The 21414-nt window shown below is 36.2% G+C and overlaps 1 protein-coding gene across 4 annotated transcripts in view; it reads right to left on the minus strand.

The window, feature by feature from the left end:
- The window catches only part of LOC103505583 (echinoderm microtubule-associated protein-like 2), a 39215-nt gene extending 18710 nt beyond the window's left edge, over positions 1-20505 (minus strand). The window contains exons 1-4 of one of the 4 annotated variants that reach the window (XM_008469924.3): positions 20189-20505; positions 8066-8228; positions 5875-6009; positions 499-723 (exon numbers count right to left, since the gene is read on the minus strand). In XM_008469924.3, the coding sequence (XP_008468146.1) occupies positions 499-723; positions 5875-5938 (289 nt within the window). In that variant the 5' untranslated portion in view covers positions 5939-6009; positions 8066-8228; positions 20189-20505. Of the gene's footprint in view, positions 1-498; positions 724-2806; positions 4048-5874; positions 6010-8065; positions 8229-20188 lie in introns of those variants that run through there. The other 3 variants (XM_008469925.3, XM_008469923.3, XM_008469922.3) reach the window with 3 other exon arrangements.
- Between the last annotated feature and the right edge of the window lie 909 nt (positions 20506-21414).

Consider the following 21414-nt stretch of genomic DNA (forward strand, 5'->3'; position numbering starts at 1 on the left):
ACAAACTCCACTTCAATTAGAATCGCTGTAATTGCGTTTCTCCTACCTCTTTATTAAAACTGTTATAAATAGTTTTACGAGCATCGTAAATCTACTCTGGCACCTATAGGCGTAATAAAAGAACCACCGTGCTGGTCTAAGCTGGCTGCGTACAGAGAAAATCGTCACCAGCAAAAATCCCAGGGCTGGGTGGTAGAGATTGCCTTCGATAGGATCTATCTACCATTAAACTAGGACCTCAACTAGAATTAACTTGAACTCTTTCTTTTGGTACGTAAGCTTGGTGTACCTTTAGGCTTTTGGTAAGGACTGTTTTGCCAATAACCTAAAATTTCATTTAGTAGTAAATGCTATTCGGGTCATCTTCTTCCCAATCAAATATTGCTAACCCTTCAATTGAATTCAGCAATTCAGCTTATAGGTACTTCTGTCTCATTTATAAAGGTTGCTATTAGTTTGATAAACCAGTCTGCCTTTTTTTCTTTTGGATGTACTTACTTTTACCTTTTAAAGTGCCATTTTTCAACAGCGGGCTACTGCTTATCGGCGAGCCGAAAGAATTATTTGCTATGTTTTTGGAACTTTCTAGTTGCGCCAATCTCCGGAGGACATCGGCCAAGGTCGACCTCAGGCAGACAATCTCGTCGCCATGCTCCAGGACCTTCTTCTCCAAATCGGACACACGTTCCCGGAGACTCTCGTTTTCCGTTTCTAGCATATCATCTGAAAGAGACAGGAGAAAGGGTTTTCAGTTAGAAAAGAAAGGTCCAAACAATCATGGTAAGATCAAACAATTTCTTAGTTTTCAGAGAAAAAAGTTTCTTAGTTTTAAAATTAAATTAAATTTTCTTCTTTTTTTCTCCTTAAAAATAATAAGAATTCCAAAATGGAAAATTTCTAAGGGCTAAGGAATTTATTGAGAACGACTTCTATGTAAAGGACATTTCGAACCTCTGTGCCAGAAGGGAAATCTGAAAGGGTTGTATTTTATAAGTGGGTGGGCACAATTGATAGTTTCGTTGCAATTTTTCCATAACTTGAAACGATAACAATGTCATTCCTTTCAGGAATAAGGATCAGGAAGACAGCAATCAAGGAACCCTCAGGCGAACCTGATATCAAATATCATCAGAGCATAGAGAACAGACTGAGTTCCTGAGAATGGTTTAAGCTGACAAACCATGCTCAACAGAACCGGTACCGAACACAAAACCTTATCATGTGTCTTTCACGTATTAATTATCATAATATTACATGAAAAATATGAGTTACTGGGTGACATAAATATACCAATCAAACAATTTTGAATAATTTATTTAAAATGCGAGTAGTAAAAAATAATACCTAATTATGGTTTAAAAAACCAATAAATAAATGAACTTTTGAATCGAGTACCGTAAGGTCACGAAGGAAAATTAGGCTTTTTTTCTATCCAAGTCTTTCTGTGTAGATATTCTAAGAATTTTGCAGATTTTGCTGATGCTAGCAAGTTTTTCAGGGAGCAAGCATGGGATTACGTTCCACCCAGTAGTAAATGGGAGAGGATTAATTTCAATCCACTTCTCTCCATTGCTCTGGCTTCTTATCCGAGCATTCCTGAGACAAGTGGTCTCAGGTGGTCTTGTAATATGAGGGTTCCGCGTTCGATTCCTCAATGAGACAGAAATTGAAAACTAAGACCAATAACTTGAAAAGAAGAAGAAAGGATTGTACCTCGAACAGCTTTCGGATTATTCCAATGAATAATACAACTCTCTGATGTGTTTGGAAATTATAAAAATCAACAAGACTCTAATTTTATTTAAAAGCCTTTGAAGTGGGAAGTCCCGAGTACCTATGAGTTCCGCGTATACAGCCATCACAAGTTTCAATCATTTTACCTTCTAAATACTTCCCTACTTCCTATTATTAGAAGTCTATTTTTCAAGATGTCTAAATATACGCAGGTAGATTTATGTTTTTTTTACATACCAAGCAGAGGATGAAGTATTTGCAAATTATTTTAATTAGCAGACATCAGATAATGTATAGCATAATGAAGCTATGGAGGTAGAAACTACTCTAATTACGAAAAATGTGGAGCTGAAATAGCTATCCTGCCGGAGTACCCTGTGTGTAAAGTTTTCGATAACAGAGGCAGAATAATCTGCATAATTATGTAGCTGACTTTAACTATGAGTAATTAGGAGCGATAAATTTTATATCAGGAACTATACAACAGACTATCTAGTTAAAAAAGATACTACTACTCTTTTTCTATTATGAAATGGGATTATGCACTTGCTCTTATATCTAACTAGGATAGGAAAGCAATATTATTAAGTATTACTTTTATTATACTAGAATTTTCGAATGAAGGAGGAATTTCGAATGAAGGAGGAATTCAAATGAAGGAGGACGCCCAATATCGAGAAAAGTGGAGAACGTCGTGTTGAAACCTGTCCTAGGACAGATCTACATCTATAGGTATATAGAATTTTCGAGGACTTTTTTGTTATCAACATCCCTTTCATTGTGGTTGTATTTCCGTGTTAACCCAGGATTTTATTCCTAGGCAAAGGGGATCAAAGAACCCGTAAACCATGAAGCAGAAACAAAAAAATATAATCTAGGTTTCTTAGAAGCACCATAGACCATCAGTATTGCTTGGAATCTAGCAACATGGTAAAAAGACTTATAGATTATTTTGTCGCTACGCTAGAGGTTGTTCTAGGTAGGGTACCACATAAATAAACCATTAATCCATCCATTTCAACGTCTGCTAATATTTTGTACGCTGAGCAGATGGTATATCTTGAGAACTAACCGTGTAGCAGTTTAGCATAAACTGAGTCTTTATCTCCCAGGTTCATGCTTTCTAGTAAGTACAAAGCCACGTCTTTCGAGTCCATTATTCTGGAGACTTCCTCCTGACGAGCAGGTGAGTTGATTGGTAAGTTGATTATGGTATCATTATCACAAATAGCACGGCATGTTAGATTTATTACAACCACCATCAACTACCACAACTTACAGTTGGTGTCTGAAGTTCACACTTTCCAACACTTTGGTTACTTAGACATTATTACTTTATAATTGAAGTAAATAAAATAATGTTGAAACAAATAATTAGTTATTGCTCATATTCTGGTGACAGTCAAATTTGGAAATTATGTTTTTTTGGAAGACTAATGAATCTTAGTAAAAATATGCTAGGTAGGTATGAAAATTACTTTCCTTCCTTCGTCACGAAAAGACTACGTATAACTGTCGACATTTTAAAGAGACTAGAATACGCAATTATTTTAAGTTTATAGATTTTTATTAAATAGTTCACTAGGTAAGTTCAAACCCAAACAAAAAAGAGCAAATGTTAGAGATGATAATTAACAATTTTTAATATTTTTTCTACAGAAATAATATTACGGATTATAAAACGCGATGTAAACAAAACAAAACTACGGACATCTAAACTTTGAACTCATTTGTTTACAATACCAGCTCAGGATCTAGTGGCTATCAATGTTCATACCGTACTGAATTCTGAAATTTTCGAGTTCTGAAACTAAAAACAGTCCAACACACGTGTCTGGGTAACAGCCGGCTACCGCTTCAAAATATTTCCCGCTTGAGTAACCACCCCTGAATTTATAGGTATCCTTCCCAATCTACCAGGTACAATAAAATACGAGGCACTATATTACACCTACAGTTGTTAAATAACACGAAATTCAACTCGTAAAATTGCGTTCACGAGAACAAATTTAATATTTTTCACCATTCGAAAAAACAAACATCAAAGAGGAAAGAAGTTATTGTTGAATTATTGCATAATTGAAAAACAATTAAACTTATTTACACACTTTGCCTGTTTTGTTTACAATCGCTTAACTAATGCATAACTGTTCCCCGAACGTAAACACATTTAAGAAATTATAATTATAAACAAAAACAATGGAGCACGCACTGTTGGCACAGAGAGAAAATCTTGAATACGAGAGGAGAAAGAAGCTCACAAAGTGCAGCAAGCTTGTAAAATCAATACCGTACTTAGCTCCAAAGCTGTAGCATTGTTTGTCACTAGATAGCATTCACGTAATGAACAATAAAATTGATATTTAATTATATTTTAAGTATTAATTAATAATATTCTTCTTTAACAAACAATGCTGATTGCTTCCCCCTTGTTGATTGACTGAAGGGAGCTTTAAACTTTCACCGTAAGTAGGGAGCCAGTGTAGATGCGTTTCAAAAAAACTTGTGTCCGAAAAGGAAAACTACGTTATGGATAGGTGACTAACCTATTTTCTTTAATGGGAGATACACAATATAATATTATAATTTATAGGGTAATAAATAATATTAGGTAAGTACCTACATCGCGGTACTTACTATGTAGGAAGGTATCTCTTAACCACTCAGACCCAGGTTGCCAAATGATGGTTAGATTCTACTTGAATGCCATTTTCAGACTATACCTAAGGTAAAAGCACTTTTACGGTAAACGTAGTTACCTATACTATTGTAGGTGTCTCATAATAGATTTTATTGAGTGAGAATTGAGAGGTAATTCTAATGGCAACCATCACTCACAATATTCCTAATCACTCTAATATCTCGGGGTTTATCTACTCGAGCTCTCTACCTTGCACTTTGTATATAAAACTACCTCAGTAACTCGGTATTCTATCAGACCTACCTCAGACCTATGAGTTCCTACAGTGCCTATCTTGACTTGTTGAGCATCTGCTCAGATCAAATCACAGCTTGGCTTATCATTAAGCGCCGTTTACACGATCATTTGACAGAATGACGCCTTAGCTGACGCTTTTAGGTCGCGTTCACAATAGAAGTTCGTTAGTTTTCTTCGGAGAGTTGCTCTTTTCTAGGTTTTCTTTTCTCTTTAGAAAGTAATTTGCGGTCTCAGGGAAAATTAAAAAAAAAGTTCCTTTCCTATGAATGACAAGAATTACCATATATCCATATAAGCAGGTATTTACGTGAGCTAGATCCTTTTGTGTGGTAAAAGAGGCACATCCACCAAAACAGATGTGCATCAAAAATCGTTTGTTCAGCACAAACCAACATTATTAAGTCCAAGTTAGAAACCCCTGTCTTGAGAATGGCTAAGTTAACTACCATGATCATTAAAAATCTCACTCTCTGAGTACGGTATTGCTAATTTTCTAGATCCACGCTATAAGCAACTCAATTGGTCTATAAATCTCGTAAGTACATCACTCTTATGGTCTGAAGATTTTTACCTAGATTCATTTATACGCTCATGAAGAATGAAATATTCTTGGAACTACAGAACCCTATAAACTTTCGGAAAATTCAACCATTTGAAGATACGTTAAACGATAAAGGAGAAAGTAAAAGAGACACATCCATCAAAATAGCTGAAGAAATGGTAAACGGCAAAGTAAGGGGCTAAACGTACTTTTTCGTTTACCATTTTTTCAGCTATTTTGGTGGATGTGTCTCTTTTACTTTCCCCTTTATCGTTTACCATTTCTTCTATCTTCCAACAATGTCGTAATAATCAGAGCTAATTCATAAACTGGATGAAGGAAGTCCTTTAGACCTTCCCTTCATTTCTTCTCGGGTACTTTTCACACACAATTAAACCAATTAGTACCACATATACATCAAACACTTTTGTGACTTCCACTAATACACCATATGGGGAGTATATCATTTGGTTACCCAGCGGTTATGACAGATGGGATGAAAAGTTTTTGAAAATTTTCAGGTTTTCAGGGATGGGTATGGATTTGGTACCTCAATCTCATAATGCCAAGATAAAAATAATAAAATTATTATTTTTGTACTCACGAAATACATTTTTTTTTTTTTTTTTTTTAAAACCCTCGTTGACTATCAGTCGGTTACCTGCTTCGTTTGTGGAGGAAGACGACATAGATTCACCACCATGTTTGCTTCCGTTCAGCCTCATCTTGGCCTCTCTCCCTCTTCGTCTCCCTCTCTCTTGCTCCTAGGGTCAGTTGAGCCTCATGTGGAATGAATCTGGAAAATGAAGAAAATAGCAAAATTAATATGAATAAAGCAAAAATTGCTTGATTCGGTGCCAAATCGTTTGGTACCTAAATTACCCACGTCTTTGAAACGAGAGGTTTGGTAATATCCAAAGAGGTTTGCTACCCCGAAACTTACAAAAGGGAAACTTAAAATGATGACACGGATTACCATCACTACTGAATAATACTGCCTGCTCTAAAAGTAGCTAAAGTTGAAGAAGAGCAAAGAATTAGAAATCGTTTTCTGAAACCATATCGTTAAATTATACCTCTGAAGTACTCTGAACACATAAAGTAAATCATGAGTTTATGATACGTAAATGGAATTTAAGTGCGTACCTAAGTAAGTAAAAAGGATTTGAAAGAGACTGTAATGAACACAGTTCTGAGTTTTGAACAGTTTTAGTTGGAACCCCCTTAATTACCTACACCTCAATTTTTTGCAAGCAATAGGTGGTTGTGGACATCTAAACACCACGGAAAACGGCAACAAATGTAATTCGAAAGAATCAAAAGTACCTACATTCTACAAACCTAATTAATATTTTATCAAATCACTTCTACGTCTTCTATTTAATATGCGGTGTTTTGTTGGCAAACTTTGTTGAGTGATGTCAGCAGTGATGTAACTAAGAAAATATTTATCTTATGTAATATTTCTTTATGTATTTATTACTTTTATTTTGTCACAAAGTCATCTCTTTCAAATATTTCAAGCTTTTAGTCTTCTACCGTCCTCTGGAGTCCATTTTCTAAATGAACATTCGTAGTGTAAAGTCCTATGGTTTAACCTTGGGCAGAGAAGGAGCCGTATTTAAACTGAAATAAACCACAGTGCAAACCTGAACCATAGATATGGAGAGTACTTCCGATGACGTAAGCAAGGTAGGTACCAAATGCAGAACGTAGTAGTAAAGAGAGGCTTTTCACACATACCTCTGACAAACTCTGACATACCTCTGATTTATGAGTAGGTATTCTATAGAGCTAATTTTAGATTCATCACATTCAGACGTGAAATCTGTTGTCTACAAACAGAATCTAAGTGCGCTGATGGTTTCAGAGGAAAATAATACCTATGCGGAATTCAAAGAGACCTAGTAGTGCAACATTAACTTAGAAGTAGACTCTTTGTACCTACTCATTAAGAAGACCAATTAGAGAGCAAAAAATTGCAATCTGAAAGTAGTAATGAATTATGAATCCACCCCGATTCAAACCTGGGCCTCCTGGTTACAATGCGGGTGTGATGACCACTTGATCACAATGCCCAATGCAAATACTTTGGCTAAAGACTTGGTCTAAGTCATTTTCTAAATTGTACCTACTTTGTAGGTAATACAGGGTGGGGACAATGAAAATAAAGTGTAAATTTCATGAAACTTACAAATGAAGATTCTGGAAAGCGGTATTTCTTCGTTTAAAATGACAAGATTAAGAAACTTGTATCATAGGTATCTACTTAAACATAATTATAATACCTATTAGTGCCGAAAATTTCAAGGCATCTAATAAATTTCATGAGAAAATGTCCCCTTTCTTACCAAAGTTTCAAATGCGAGTATTCAAGGGGGAACTAAACTATTGTCCCTAAGACATCCGGTATATTCTGCTCTTAAAGTACAATGGTGCCAGCACTAAAAGTACTTACTTCAGACTTGGTTTTGTTTACATTATTCATAACAAAGTACTCATCTAGAGTTCTTCATAGTACTTCACTGTCTTAATGAAACACTCTCATAGTATGTTGTTCATACGTACGATTTCTCTAATACTTTTGCTTTGGAGTAATGTCCAATAGTGCACGAATGAAACTTGAGCTTGTCCAGAATGTCCAGTCAGCATTTTCTGACTAATACACTTTTCAGTGGATGAGATAATTTTATTTAAGGATTAACCATTAGAATAGAATAGAATAGAATAGAATATACCTTGTTTATACTACCAGCATAGGACTGAAAAGTCCCTTTACTCTCGCAGTCTAAAATTAGGAGGGGCTAAGCTCTGCCATTAGGAGGGGCTAAGCTCCAAGTATGATCTATTACCTGACTATAAGACCGCAGTTATGTACAAATTTTTCCAGGAGTTCGGATTACTGGTAGTTTACAGCTGAGATCTTCAATATTGACGTCTTTTAATCTATCTTCTCTAGGGATTGAACGGAGGTCTCAATGGATACCAAGCAAGGACTCTCTTAGTGGTAGAAATCTGGAATCATATGAGAAAAATCTCAGACTCCTTGATTCTCTGGACAGGCAAAATAAAACCCCTTAAAGGATTTATCTCATTAGCCTAATAAACGCTTTACAAATACCTCACATTTTTTCACACAGTCAAAAGGACTCCTCTAAACCGCAACGAATAGGATACAATCAGATAATTAGGTACCTGAACTTTCAACAAGAATATATTTTGCAAAGCTTGTTACCGGTTTCATGAGATAACTCTGAAAGTTTGTGAGTATTACAACTTTTTTAATGGTCAATTTTAACGACTTGAACCAATAATTAGATTCAAATTATTGCTTGTTTAGTCAAATTGATTTTATTTGATGCTGTTTACTTTCTCAGGGCGATCACGTAGATTTAAGTATTGAGGAAATGATTCTAAATAGGTACTCGTAGTCTCGAGCCAGATTGTGGCACAGGGTATACTCGCAAAAGGATGTGAGAGATTCATTACTACTTGTAGACAGGTACTACTGCTTGTAATAACATTTTGAGATTTTGTATCAGAGCACCAATATTATTATTAGCTTCATTTCACGAGGTCCTAGATCCATACCTACTATGGTCCTCCAGTTTTCAATAGTCATCACTCATCATTCAGCAGCAATTGACAACAATGAAAATAATAGGATTAAATGAGACAAGGGAATCCTCTCAAGTAAATTTACTGAATTATAAGAATGGGACACACCATTTATGTTACATCATTCTAAGCATACCTATATCCATAAGCATATAGTCCTGGAGAATCAAGACAGGAAATGAATGACACTGTCCTAAGAGACCCGTAATGAAAACTTGAGTAGCGAAAGTGGAAGCATTTCAAGTTCATGGTCTATGAATAAAATTATGAATATCTATAATGTGTATAATATAGGTGTCTATAGATAATTATGATAATACGTATCTAACTACAGGATAAGGTTCGTGCCTGTGTGACAATATTAAGTACACACCACAAGTTTGCCAAATTCCATCACATAGGAGTCCACAATATTATTATATGCTTCTGCTGTTTGGAGCATTGTATTCTAACAGCGGGTGTGGTATTTTTAATTAGGTGCTAAGTAGAGAACTTCACTCTTCATTTTATTTAGACACACACGTATACCTAGGACGAACTATTCGTAGGATAATGATAGCATAGGAGTTTTAGAAAGATTTTTCCCAATTTAGTTAACGTGTAGGTCTGTCTCAATTTTGCATTTAGATGCAATCATTCAAAGCTCAAAAATCATTGTCATAAGTAAGTAGGTAGGTATATGGCATATTGTCAATTTGCAAGAGAAAAACAACAAAAATAAACAGATAAGACCGAATCAGATTCTTACATTGATACTAGACAGATTAGACACCCAATCAGTTAAAATAGACACCCAAACATCCAATAATTATGTCATCACTTCATCAGACATCAAAAGGATATTGCACAAGTATATCGGATCAGGGAGTGAAAATTTTTCAGGGAAACAACCTCAATGTAAAATGATACAAATATTTGCTTCAGTGATTGCTTTTATTTCCGTTAACATATTTGAATAAGCTGACGGTAGATTGATATTGTTCTGCCATGAGCAGGTAAAGCACATTGCATTACTGTTTTTCCATTTGACATAATTTGAGCTCGTAGTTTCCAAGAAATGGGTGGTATTTCAAAATTTCAATTAAAAGTATAAGAAGTGGATTCAGAACAAGAGATTTATTGGCTACCGGGAATAGGCACTATTCGAGGGCTAAAGAGAAGATTGTCAGGATTTTATGATTTCTAACAGAACGAAGGACTGCCTCCTTAAAACTTCAATTTCGTCAATATTTCATCTTGAGCTGAAGTTTGGGGAACCCATATTTTGAAAATAATTAGAAAATAAACCCCAATGTTTATTAGATACTTATGGAAATGAGGACATCGTAAATATTGTTATTTTATTTTTTCTATGAATGGCCACAGGTAAAACAGAATGGAGTTCCCAAGTATGCTCAACGTAGTAAACTGTTTCTGAACTGTTGCATAAATTCATGGTTTTCATTCATTTCAAGATTATTTTTCAACACATCATAAAACAGCAAAATTTTACAACTGTGAAATAAGTTCAATGCAAGAGTTACACAATTTGGTTAGGAACAATGAAGTGATTCGAAGAGATAATGTATTTGGTTGCTGAACTCTTGAACTACATGTTAATGTAAAGCTTTTGGGTTCAAGGTCTGGAATATTGCTTTGGCTTCAGATGGAGCTATAACAAAACGATAATGTAGTTCTCTAAGGTGGCGTATCTGGTTCTGGCCGACAGCACACAAGAGGAATCTAATACCAACTCCAACGCAGCTTCCAACAAATGGCTGTCTCGAGGAAGTATATGAGATTAGCCATGCCTCGCTTTATCAATAGAAACAGATAGAATCAATAAGCATTGGCATCTCCTCTAACTCCTAGTGGAAAATCAGCGAGAGATTTTCTTCACGATGTGTTATTTGTGTTCTCATTTCATAATCAATTAGAGTTGTAACTCTTGGCTGCACGACATCGACGCCCTGATGTTCTGGAGTTACAAATCAAATCATTGTCACATCAATCTCCGGATAACCTATTGGTGACAGGCAAAACATTTGACAATCAAAACTTGAAAATAGATAAAAGTAGATTCTTGTTTTAGCAGAAAATTTGTTAGTCCATGAGTTGCCATGAGTATTTTAGGTAAGATGAGGAATAAGTACCTACCTACTATGAAAACACAAATACAATTCTTACCCAGTTACCATGTAAGTGCCTCCTTGAACGAAAAAGTAATTAGGTAACTATCTACATAATGTTTCTGATGTGCATTCATTTTGTGTTTGAGCTCATCTCGGAAAACTTAAGAATAACTTCTTATGTTGGCAACTTGGTATGCATCTTATCATCTTAACCTGGCAATGCGTTGGAATTTATCCTGCAGGCAGTGAGGTAGAATTTCTGCGTCTCTACATAGCTACAGTCGAGACATAGAGGGAAATAATGAAAGTGAGAGGAAATGCAGAGCCTTGTTTCACGAAGAAACTTTGTAATTTGAACTTTGCTGATCAGAAATGCTCAGGAATCTAATCTGGAGAGACATAGAAAGAGCACGGGTTTAGAAATATAGAGAAAATTGAACAGGCATACTAGGTCCTACAGTAAAGTATACAGTCGGCCTACATCTCACTTGAGAGGAACAATGCCTGGATCCAGAATAAAATGCTCACAATTAACATTCACAATCTCTTGGAAAGCTGAACATTATCTATTTCTATGACATATTGGACTAAATCCTTTCTTAACGAGGCGGCAAAATCTTGCTTAGCTTCTAGCCGCGTATTAGTTTCATTTCAGACAGTTATTTCTTCACAATAAATAATTGTTTAAAATAAGTTTAATTGGAGTCCTCTTTTAATCTTACCGACAAATCTAGAAAAGAACTATGATAATGACACAAATATAGGCAAAATTGCACAGAATGAGTGCGAATATGAAAGAGTCGCTTTCAATATACGTCTAGAAATGTGAAGTAATTATTGTACCAAAGCTAATTATACACTTTCTAAGATTGGTCTATTTTTTCTTCCTTTTAAAGTTTCTTGTCTAACATCCCCAAGTATCTACATTTACGTAGGTAGTACCTACATTTTGTTGTTCAGTTTTTGTATGAATAAAACTTGCCCTCATCTCTCGAAGAATCGAATACAAGAAAAGTAAAAATGATCAATGAATCCAATATACCAAGAGCATGAATTTTATTACTGCGGTATCAGATGGTTAAAACCCGCTAGGTTTAAATAAAATATCAATCAATGGATTCAATGGGCTCGATTGTTGCTTTAGGTTATTTTGCTATTCATCGGAATCAGCTGAAGGCCGCTGCTATCCTATCTCCTAATTTCAGGAATCTCAGGGGGCTGTATTATAGTGGGGACCGTAGTGTGGGGAAGTTAGCAGTTAAAGTTAGTGGATAAGGGATAAGTATAAGTATAAGTAGTGCTTTATTTAGACTGTCAGCTTAGAACAAGTTGTTCCATTATACCAACATTTTAATAGAGCACCTCTTTATTGATATAATTTTGTGTATTACAAATTAAGAATAATAAAATAATATACCTACCTAAAAATATAACAAGAAAAATATTAAAGAAAAAAAAAATAAAGTTAATAAAAGAGGATATATTGGAGTTCCTATTTTTTATCCCCGGACTTGAACTGCCAGAATGGTTATAAAGGATCTTACAGAGGAAAGAAGCTGTTGTTGTTGTTGTTGTTGTTGTTGTTGTTGTTGTTGTTGTGTTAGCATCGTTCATCGACCTCCTCTGCCGTCCTCAGATCAAGGAAGCGTGCCGCCTCCGTTGGGTCCGTCCTTATATTATAAGAACGAGATCCATTCACTCATTCACATTTCATAGTTCACACACTGATCGCTCTATCTCTTCGTGGGGCCCGGTGTTACACTTCGGGCATGAGTTTGACGTTACTCCATCTATCCTGGACATGTAGCTGTTGAGTAGGCGGCACCACCCTGATCGAAGTTGGGCAAGGGTGCAACGCGTGCTACGTGGAAGGTCGATCTCTGCACCGTTGATGTCAGGTGGAACATCATCAAGGACTCGATTCACGGTGTACTCGCCTATCGCTCTCTCCACAAAGTCCGTGTGAATCCCCCTGAGTCCGATCTTGTATGTGAGTGCGTCCAGTCCGTCAGGAGGGATGTAGTTGGACACATGTTCAAGGAATTTGGTGACGAGGTTTCCTCTGATGTGACGAGGAGGGGTTGGACGGTGGAGAAGGACATTACATGGGTGTGTGGTGGCGTGGCATTGCAACAGGTATTGGGATGCAAGCAGCTCGTTGTGTGGCTTCACAGGTAGGATGGATGTTTCTCTGTGCAAGTGGTCTTGATGGGACATCAGATGGCAGCCAGTTATGGTTCTTAGGGCTGAGTTTTGTGCCACCTGGAGCTTTTGCCAGTTTGTGTTGCTGATTTGGGGTGTCCAAATAGGAGCTGCATAGTTGAGGAGGGATCTTCCAATGGCCTTGTACGTTACGGTAAGTGTCTCTTTGTCTTTTCCCCAGCTCGTTCCGGCTAGACACTTCAGGATGTTATTGCGTTGACGCACTCTTTGGGACATGAGTTTGGCATGTTCTGCAAATGTCAGAAGGCTGTCAGAAGGAAAGAAGCCAACGTTTTTAGTGGATGTGACAGAAGTAGGAATATTCTTATTTAGATACTAGTAGACTAAAGGGCACTCTTTATTTTCGAGTTCAAATCTTTCCTGAAATAAGCAAACAAATTTCCTCCTCAGTCACTTTATTTGGGCAATCAATTTTACCTTTCTATGAAATCAAAACAAAGGGAGCAAGCACACTGTAAACACTGCACGTTTCAAAGAATGCCTAAGGAATGCGAGCTAGCTTCAGACTAGAAACTGACCTAGTTAACCTAGCCTTGAGGCGAACTTTATTGATAAAGTTAAATGTAATGAAATTAAATTTATCAAATATTGAATCCTTCTCAAAATCGTGCCTGTACGTTGAATTCCGTGATGCGTACTATTGTAGGTACTATTTATTTTAATTTGATTACGGGCACACACCCACTCTATTTACTATCTGTGTGCCAGCACGGTGCGGGTATTCACAGAATCAGTGATAGGCATGTTGAAATTGGTAAGGCCAATGGGTGGAAATATCCGTTTTAGATTCCCCCAGAAAAAGTGATTTTTAGCTCGTGCAGGTGGATACTTAAGTGGCAGGATCTGCCGACGAGTCTGTAAAATGGGGAAGACATTGAAATTAGGTAACCAATAGGTGCTAGGCGGGGTGAATCTCTGAATATGGATATTTATTACCTAATTAGCTAATTACCTACCACCCGAGTTCACCAGCACAGCTTTGGCCAAACCTATTATTTCATTAATCTAATATAGGTATTTACCCTAATGCTACGTAGTATTTACCCTGATGCTAAGTTTACCTGTATTGATGACGCTTACATGAACGGATACTGTTTTTCCCCAACATCGCCACTTATTTCACATATTTGCACACACGGAGATACTAAACGCAGTGAATAAATCGTTCGTAGCTCATGTGGTTATGGTATGTGGACAATGAACTAGTGGTACCCAGACTGGAACTACGATGAATGCACGATTGGCACTGGATTAATGAACTCCGTCTAATAATCAGAATATACTAACGATTCAATCAATGGACGGGATTATTGCCTAGAGCAATCTCTGACGTTCAACCCATCTGAGGTAATGCCATGGTAGATTATACACGTAAAGTTCTAGCTAGGACCATAAGATAGTGGCTTACTACTGGGGTAAAGGAACTTTTCAGCCTCATTCAAGGAGTATTGTATTGGTGAGTTACATGAGTAGGTACCATATGTTTAGTGCCTTTTCCTCCACATATGGCCTTCATTCTGATCTTTCTTGGTACTTGTGTGATTCTAAGGACCAATTTTTCATGGAATGTACATATTTCATAGATTGAGAACCCCCTGTTCTATTACAAACCACATCCCAAGTTCAATTACTATCGGCTAAGATTCTTATCCAACATGAACGCTTCTTATTATTAATGACGAAGTATGTATTTTCATTTCAACTTCTAACTTCTTCAGGATGATGACTGATGGATCAATGTGCGATCAATAACTTAGGATAGGGTGTTCCTCAAATTGTTTGAAATGTAGATAGATACGAAAAATGCAAAATGAGAATTCCGTTTTGTTTGCTACACGATGCCTCTTGAACTGTTAGTCCACTTCTAATGATCTTCTCCTTCTTCGCCTTTTCCCGTGTTCAGTCGTGGTCGGCGTTTTTCGTCAGCCTCTCAATCAGCCGTAGGGCGATTGATTTTGGGCTGACATTTGGTTTTGGCAACATATTAAAAGGAAAGTTGCTGATCAGGCCCAAAAGGTCCAATGGGACCGCATTGATCCCATACTGAAATACTCTTCTCTAGTTGAGTTTTCTCGAAAAGTTTTTCATTGTTGATTTGCATTTCTGATCAGACTGTCTCATACATTTACTAACACCCTACATGTGTGTAACGTATAGAGTTCATCTTAGATACCAATAGTCATTCCAGGGATGGATATACATAGAATTATAATATGTAGAAGGTCTAGGCCAGGCTAAGAACATCCAGATCCAACTTTTGGATTTTGTAACTGACTACATTTTTAAGAAATTAGCTACCTAAATCAGTACATCAGTACCTAGCTAAGAATCTGAAATGTTTGAGCTAAATAGCTATTTGAACTGATACGTATATTTTGATGTAGATGGTATTGTTTGGTAACCAATGTAAGTACAAGTTTAGTGACCAATTGTAGATCAGTACCCAAACTAGTAGTCTGAAGTAAACTTGACGTGCATGTTAGCATCTCCATCTTGGATTTACAAATCTCTTTCAAAGTGATTTTTATTTGCACCAAGCCGCGAAAAAGCTCAGGGCAAACTAAATGCATTCATCTGAGTCACCGGTAAATAAAAGTTCAATAAAATAACATTGAATTCATATGAAAACCATCGTGAATCATGTGTGATCATGAAAAGCCTAGTAGTAAACTCCAGGTAAGCATGACATTGACTCAATGTCCAATATTGTACACAAGCAGCCTAGGTCAGAACTGTCTAAATCACGGACCAGTCAGCCTTACATTGAGGATTACCAGCTGTTTCACGTGGCCCGCAGGTGCTTTCAAAAGGAAAGGGACTTGGGGGACCATTAAATCTGAAAGAAATTACTTTATGAATATACTGACAGATAGCACCTACCTACTGTCCCTGATGTACAAAATTTTGCATTACGATTATCTATTAAAGGTACACATTGTCCCATTCTACTATATTCCTTGTTCTAGCTAAAGGTCATTTCATTGATAGCTATACATGAATACCTACATTCCTAGAGGTTTTGCCCTAGGCACACTGTTAGGCAGCTCTGCTGTGGATTATGCTAGTAAAATAGATATAGTAGAGCTATATGGGTAATATGGGTTTCCTTGTTCGCGTATCGTATCAATATGTATAGGATCACATTGGTGTCAGGGTCTTTTACCAAATGGTATCGAGTGCTTTTTCCTTGTTCGCGTATCGTATCAATATGTATAGGATCACATTGGTGTCAGGGTCTTTTACCAAATGGTATCGAGTGCTTTCTATGGACGATATTATGGCGAACAACCTTATTTGTCTAAAAACAACATCTTGTTGTCACTCTTAGACAACTCTAGCCTCTCGAGTGGATTGATAATAATTATCTAGGGTGGATCAGTGAATGTTAGTACAGATTGTGATATCCAAAGATTAATTATTCATCCTCGTATTCCAAGTCAATAGGAACAAAGTTAGTAAGACTGGTAAATAGGAAACTCTAGTAACATTTACGTTCGAAGTTCCAAAAGAATTTATGCCAATTCAGTGAGTACATTTCCAGTTTCTACGAGATTTTTTTTCTTCACCTAGAATATGGCTAGTCCCATTAATTTTACTGATGGCCCCATCTCGTCCTTGCCTCTTCCTCTTTCCTCGTGAGGCCACCGAACATAAAATTACCATATTTAGCAAAAACAAAATAAGTTGGCACGGAAAAAATTGAACGTTCCTCACAAATTATGAATATTGAGTATGTTTAGATCTTAATCCCATGTAAGGCCTATTTTTACAAAAGAATTTGCCTTGGCACGTTTGCGAATTTCGTCTTAGTTTGGATGCAAAAATAAATCTCGACTATAATAGGTACACTTAGTTCCTAACTTCCATTAACAGGAAGAGATTCCCTCATGTAGACCAAATTGCAATTCAACCCAACCATAACATAAGACGAAATTAGCTTTTCTTCAATCCAGGATCCAAGGATCAGAAGATTGGATTTTAGACATTGAAATTTTTAGACTATTTTGAGATGCATTCCTCAATGCTAAATAACTACCTTATGTACATGTGATAGCTGTTTACATTACGAAATATCTTGGGTATCTTTTCCACAGTTCAAATTAAATATTTCTAGCGGATCGTTAAAACATGAAATTCATGTCTTCTTAATCAATGACCTATATCTAGGTACTGGTCTAAAACAGTCCCTATATCGCCGAGTTAACTAGAATAGTCTTATTCTCTACAAGTTACAGTTAATAATAACTTCATTTGAAGTCAGTACATTCTATGATTATAAATCTGGATTCAATTCAACTCAAAGACCAGCGTGTTATTTTGTTGTAAGTTATAGAAAATTTTAATTAATATTCAAGAAGACTTAACCCTTTGAATATCAAGATAACTGTTGCTTGATTTCTATCCCATTTAGAGTTCAATAACTAGAATATAAGCAATAAATAGGGATCTAAGTACGTATAGAGTAGGTAGGTAATCTACATTGATTGAATGAAACAAAGGGCCTAATCTATGAAGATAAAAATCCTTTCAATGATAGTTATATTCCCTCGAGATATTTTTCTCTCTACTTACAGAGAACTGTGTTCTACAAACATTTTTCACTTCAATCATTTCCTCCTTTCCTTTTTAGAAAAAAGGGGAATTGCGGTCTCTTGAGAGAGATCATTTTTCACCCTCCATACTCATAAATCTTTAGAGGAAAAAGCTGATAAAAAACGGAGTATAGGGAAGCTTGTGCGAGGAAAAAAGAGGAAATTATTAGATTGATTTCCTGAATTAAAAAAGGGCAGTTGACCTATCAAAGAAAGTGATTGACAGCAAACCCTTTTTATTCCAGCATCTTATACAATATTACCCGTATTACCGTATAAGATCCATACATAAAAAGACCACTCTGAGACTTAAATGTAGGGGCAACAGCCCAAAAGATGGGTCAAGCTACGAATCTACCCTATAAGTACAAGTACTTACTCTATTCCTTTTTACATACTTTTTTTTATAGTTTTTTCAGTTTTTATTTCTTTTCTTTTATACCTAAGTAGGAATTCATGGATTGGTTTGGGTTAAAACTTCCAGGCTGACTGGGTTTAAGAACAGTTATCACTCTGTGACTGAAACTTTAATCAAGTTAATTGAGTGCGCTCCGACTACACAGCGTGACGATATGTGAGGGTTTCTTGAATCTTCATGTTGATGCGTTCGCCATTAGTAGGAGAGTAAAGCTAGTCACAAGATTTAGACTAAAAAGAAGAAGAAGAACTCTAAGATCGGACCGAAAACACTGCTTTCCTACACTGTACTTTGAGGATAAGAAAATGAAAAATAGGCCTAGGATTCATGCTTCTCCACAGAAAAATGCCCAATAATGGTGTCTGTAAGTTTGGTTCTCTTTGGTCTAGAACTTCTAGGAGTGATAGAAAGTTGAGTATCTAGTATGTAGATACATAAGTACAAGGAAGTAACATTCAAGAGCAGCAAGTACCTAATAGGTACCCATACCTACATAGCTGCGTGACAGCACAGGGCATGTAATATTATACCTAGGTCTTTATGATTAGTATTAATGTTCAACTCTTTGATATGAACATTAAATAATAATGGAAAAATATAAAACGATTTATATCACATAAATATATCAAGGTCACAAGAAATAAATCATAGATCATACGGATTTTTCATGGCAGAAATGATTATTTCCACAACAACACACCATTGTCAATGTACTAGTTGAGAGGATTGAATGAATTCTGGTGTCTTTGACTTCTGTGTACAAGATTTTTGATCTCTGACATTTTGTGGTAGAGATGATCTTAGCAGTATTCTTGGGTAACGTTTAATGTTATCTTCCATACAATGTTTTTGCTTCGAGACAGTAGTCTAGCATCTGTATCAGTATATCTCTGGTATTGTTTACGCAACGAGCATAGCTGTAAGTTTGTTTAACACGCAGACAATTCCTGATTCGACACTCCCATCTGACGGATAACTATGGTATTTCAAAACGGAATACTTGAAAGGGAATCTCTGATTACTCTTCTGTTGGCCAAGTAGTCCCAATTGACTCTTGGTCTCTTTTTTTACTTTCCTTATTTATGACTGGATTATAATTATGAGGGGCAATTTGGCAGTGCAATAGTCCTAAATTAAAATGGACGCGGCACATAAGGGATCAGGAAGAGACCGCCTTAACATCATATGAGGGGCAATCAGCAATCAGCAGTCCAGGTACTGTGGCTACTAGCTTCTTGTAAACACAACTGATGGTGTCAGTATTATTTTACTTCGAGATCCCGGTTCGGTTATGCCTTTGATTGACAATATCCTCAACGATAATAAATGCTCCAAAGGAGTAGATAGAATTTGGTTTGTCAAAACCAATAACTGTGCAAATTGGTTACTTTTCCCTCTTTCATTATTACTACCTATTAGGTATCTACGTATATTATACATAGCTAGGAAACAACAGGCTGGGTGGCTGGGTAGGTTGGTAGGTAGATATGTAATACAATGCAACATAATAATCAAGAGGTTTACCCATTTTCTATCAGGTAATTCCTGGAACCTGATTTAATAGTTACTATAGTTATGGGTAGGTACTTACATTTAAGCTTGTAATTGTTTGCGAGTATTCTTGAAGAAACTAAAATCTACCACCTTACCTACAATAACAATGGGCAGCTGGATTTAAAGGTAATTATGGTTAGAGGTATTCTAATAGACGCAAGACGTATAGAGATGTACACAATGAACAAATAAACGGAAATACCTACCCTGAAGATCATCTAAAATTGTAAAATCATTGTTGTAATCCTATAGTAAGTATTATGCTATTACTAGCCTACCACAACTTCTGTGATTATCATAATACAAATTCTGGATGCCAGCGAAATTCCTCTTTCTAAAACTATCATATTTTTATCTCTTTGATTAATTTGTTTAGTCTTTGCTGACTATTGCTGGACACGTAGAGTTCAAACAACTTTCTTTAAACTCAAGGAATACGGATATCTAAGTTAAACTTACCTTTAAAATACCTTCTCTGTTTACAAAATAATAGACATAGATGTGGGAAGAAATTGGACGGAAAAATAAACAAACACCTTGGTGAACACTTGGATTATCTGGAAGCACGAAATTGACGTGAAAAGATTTTTCGGCGGACAAATATTGGATTTTGCACGGATAAAGTTCACAGGAATGTTGAGAAAAAAAAATTAAAGAATTTTTGAACAAAATTTTAACGTAAGCAAAAGTGTTTACATTCACAGATCTAAAGCAACAGGTTACCATACACAACCAACTAAACAAAATACTCGTTTCTCGTCGGTTTACTATTCTACAGCTAAAAAATATTTGTAATGCAATTCAACGTCTCGTATACCTTGCGTACCTTTTCACAAGACAGGTAAGTAATCCTTTCCGTTCACATGGACAAGAATGAATTCATTGAATAACAGTATGAATACGAGTAATCAGTAGAATACAAGCAAGTAACGTAGATAGGTATAAAGATCAGGATATAAGGATTGGAAGGGAATCATGGGACCAAAACGTCAATGCGGAGGATATTATGGGATATTTTATAAAAAACAAAAGGACAATAAAATGAGTAAACAATGAGTTGGAATCTCAAACAGGCCTAATGGCGCGGCACTTTGTAAAATAGCATAGGTACCTACCTACCTACCTATACCTACTAATCCAGACTTATATTAAAATTTCTGAGCGGCCAAAAAAGTGCAAATCAAATAATAAATCTATACCGGTTAATGTACATATACACTCTTGACCGTTTTTGTTCTTGAGTTGCAGCTCCTCGCACCCTTTGTCAGCGGTTTAGGATACTCCACCACTAAGTATTTCCGGTTCGAATCTCACCTGAGGAAGAATATTTAGAATATACGTATCCAGGTAGATTCCCTACTCAAAAATATTTATTATTTATAATTTCTATATTCTGAAGTAAAAGGGACTCGATCTCCTAGTTAACTCTCTCACTAACAGAGAGCAGCACATATTAGAGAACAAACTATTCTTTATTCCAGCTAAAAACTCATTGTAGTTTTAGATACTGACGGACTACTTTGTGCAAGTTGCCAAAATGTATGAATACCGCTTTCTAGCCCGTCCTTCTTTTTCATTACGATAGTAATAAAAAAAAGGTATAAGGTACGGGCTATTGTATTCGCTTCGGTGTCGTCTGTCTGTCTGTCCCCATAGAAGGACTTATCCAAACCTGGTCGACCTAT

The sequence above is a fragment of the Diaphorina citri genome, unplaced genomic scaffold (genome assembly GCF_000475195.1).
Source record: "Diaphorina citri unplaced genomic scaffold, Diaci psyllid genome assembly version 1.1 scaffold183, whole genome shotgun sequence".
In the NCBI taxonomy this organism is placed as follows: Eukaryota; Metazoa; Arthropoda; class Insecta; order Hemiptera; family Psyllidae; genus Diaphorina; species Diaphorina citri.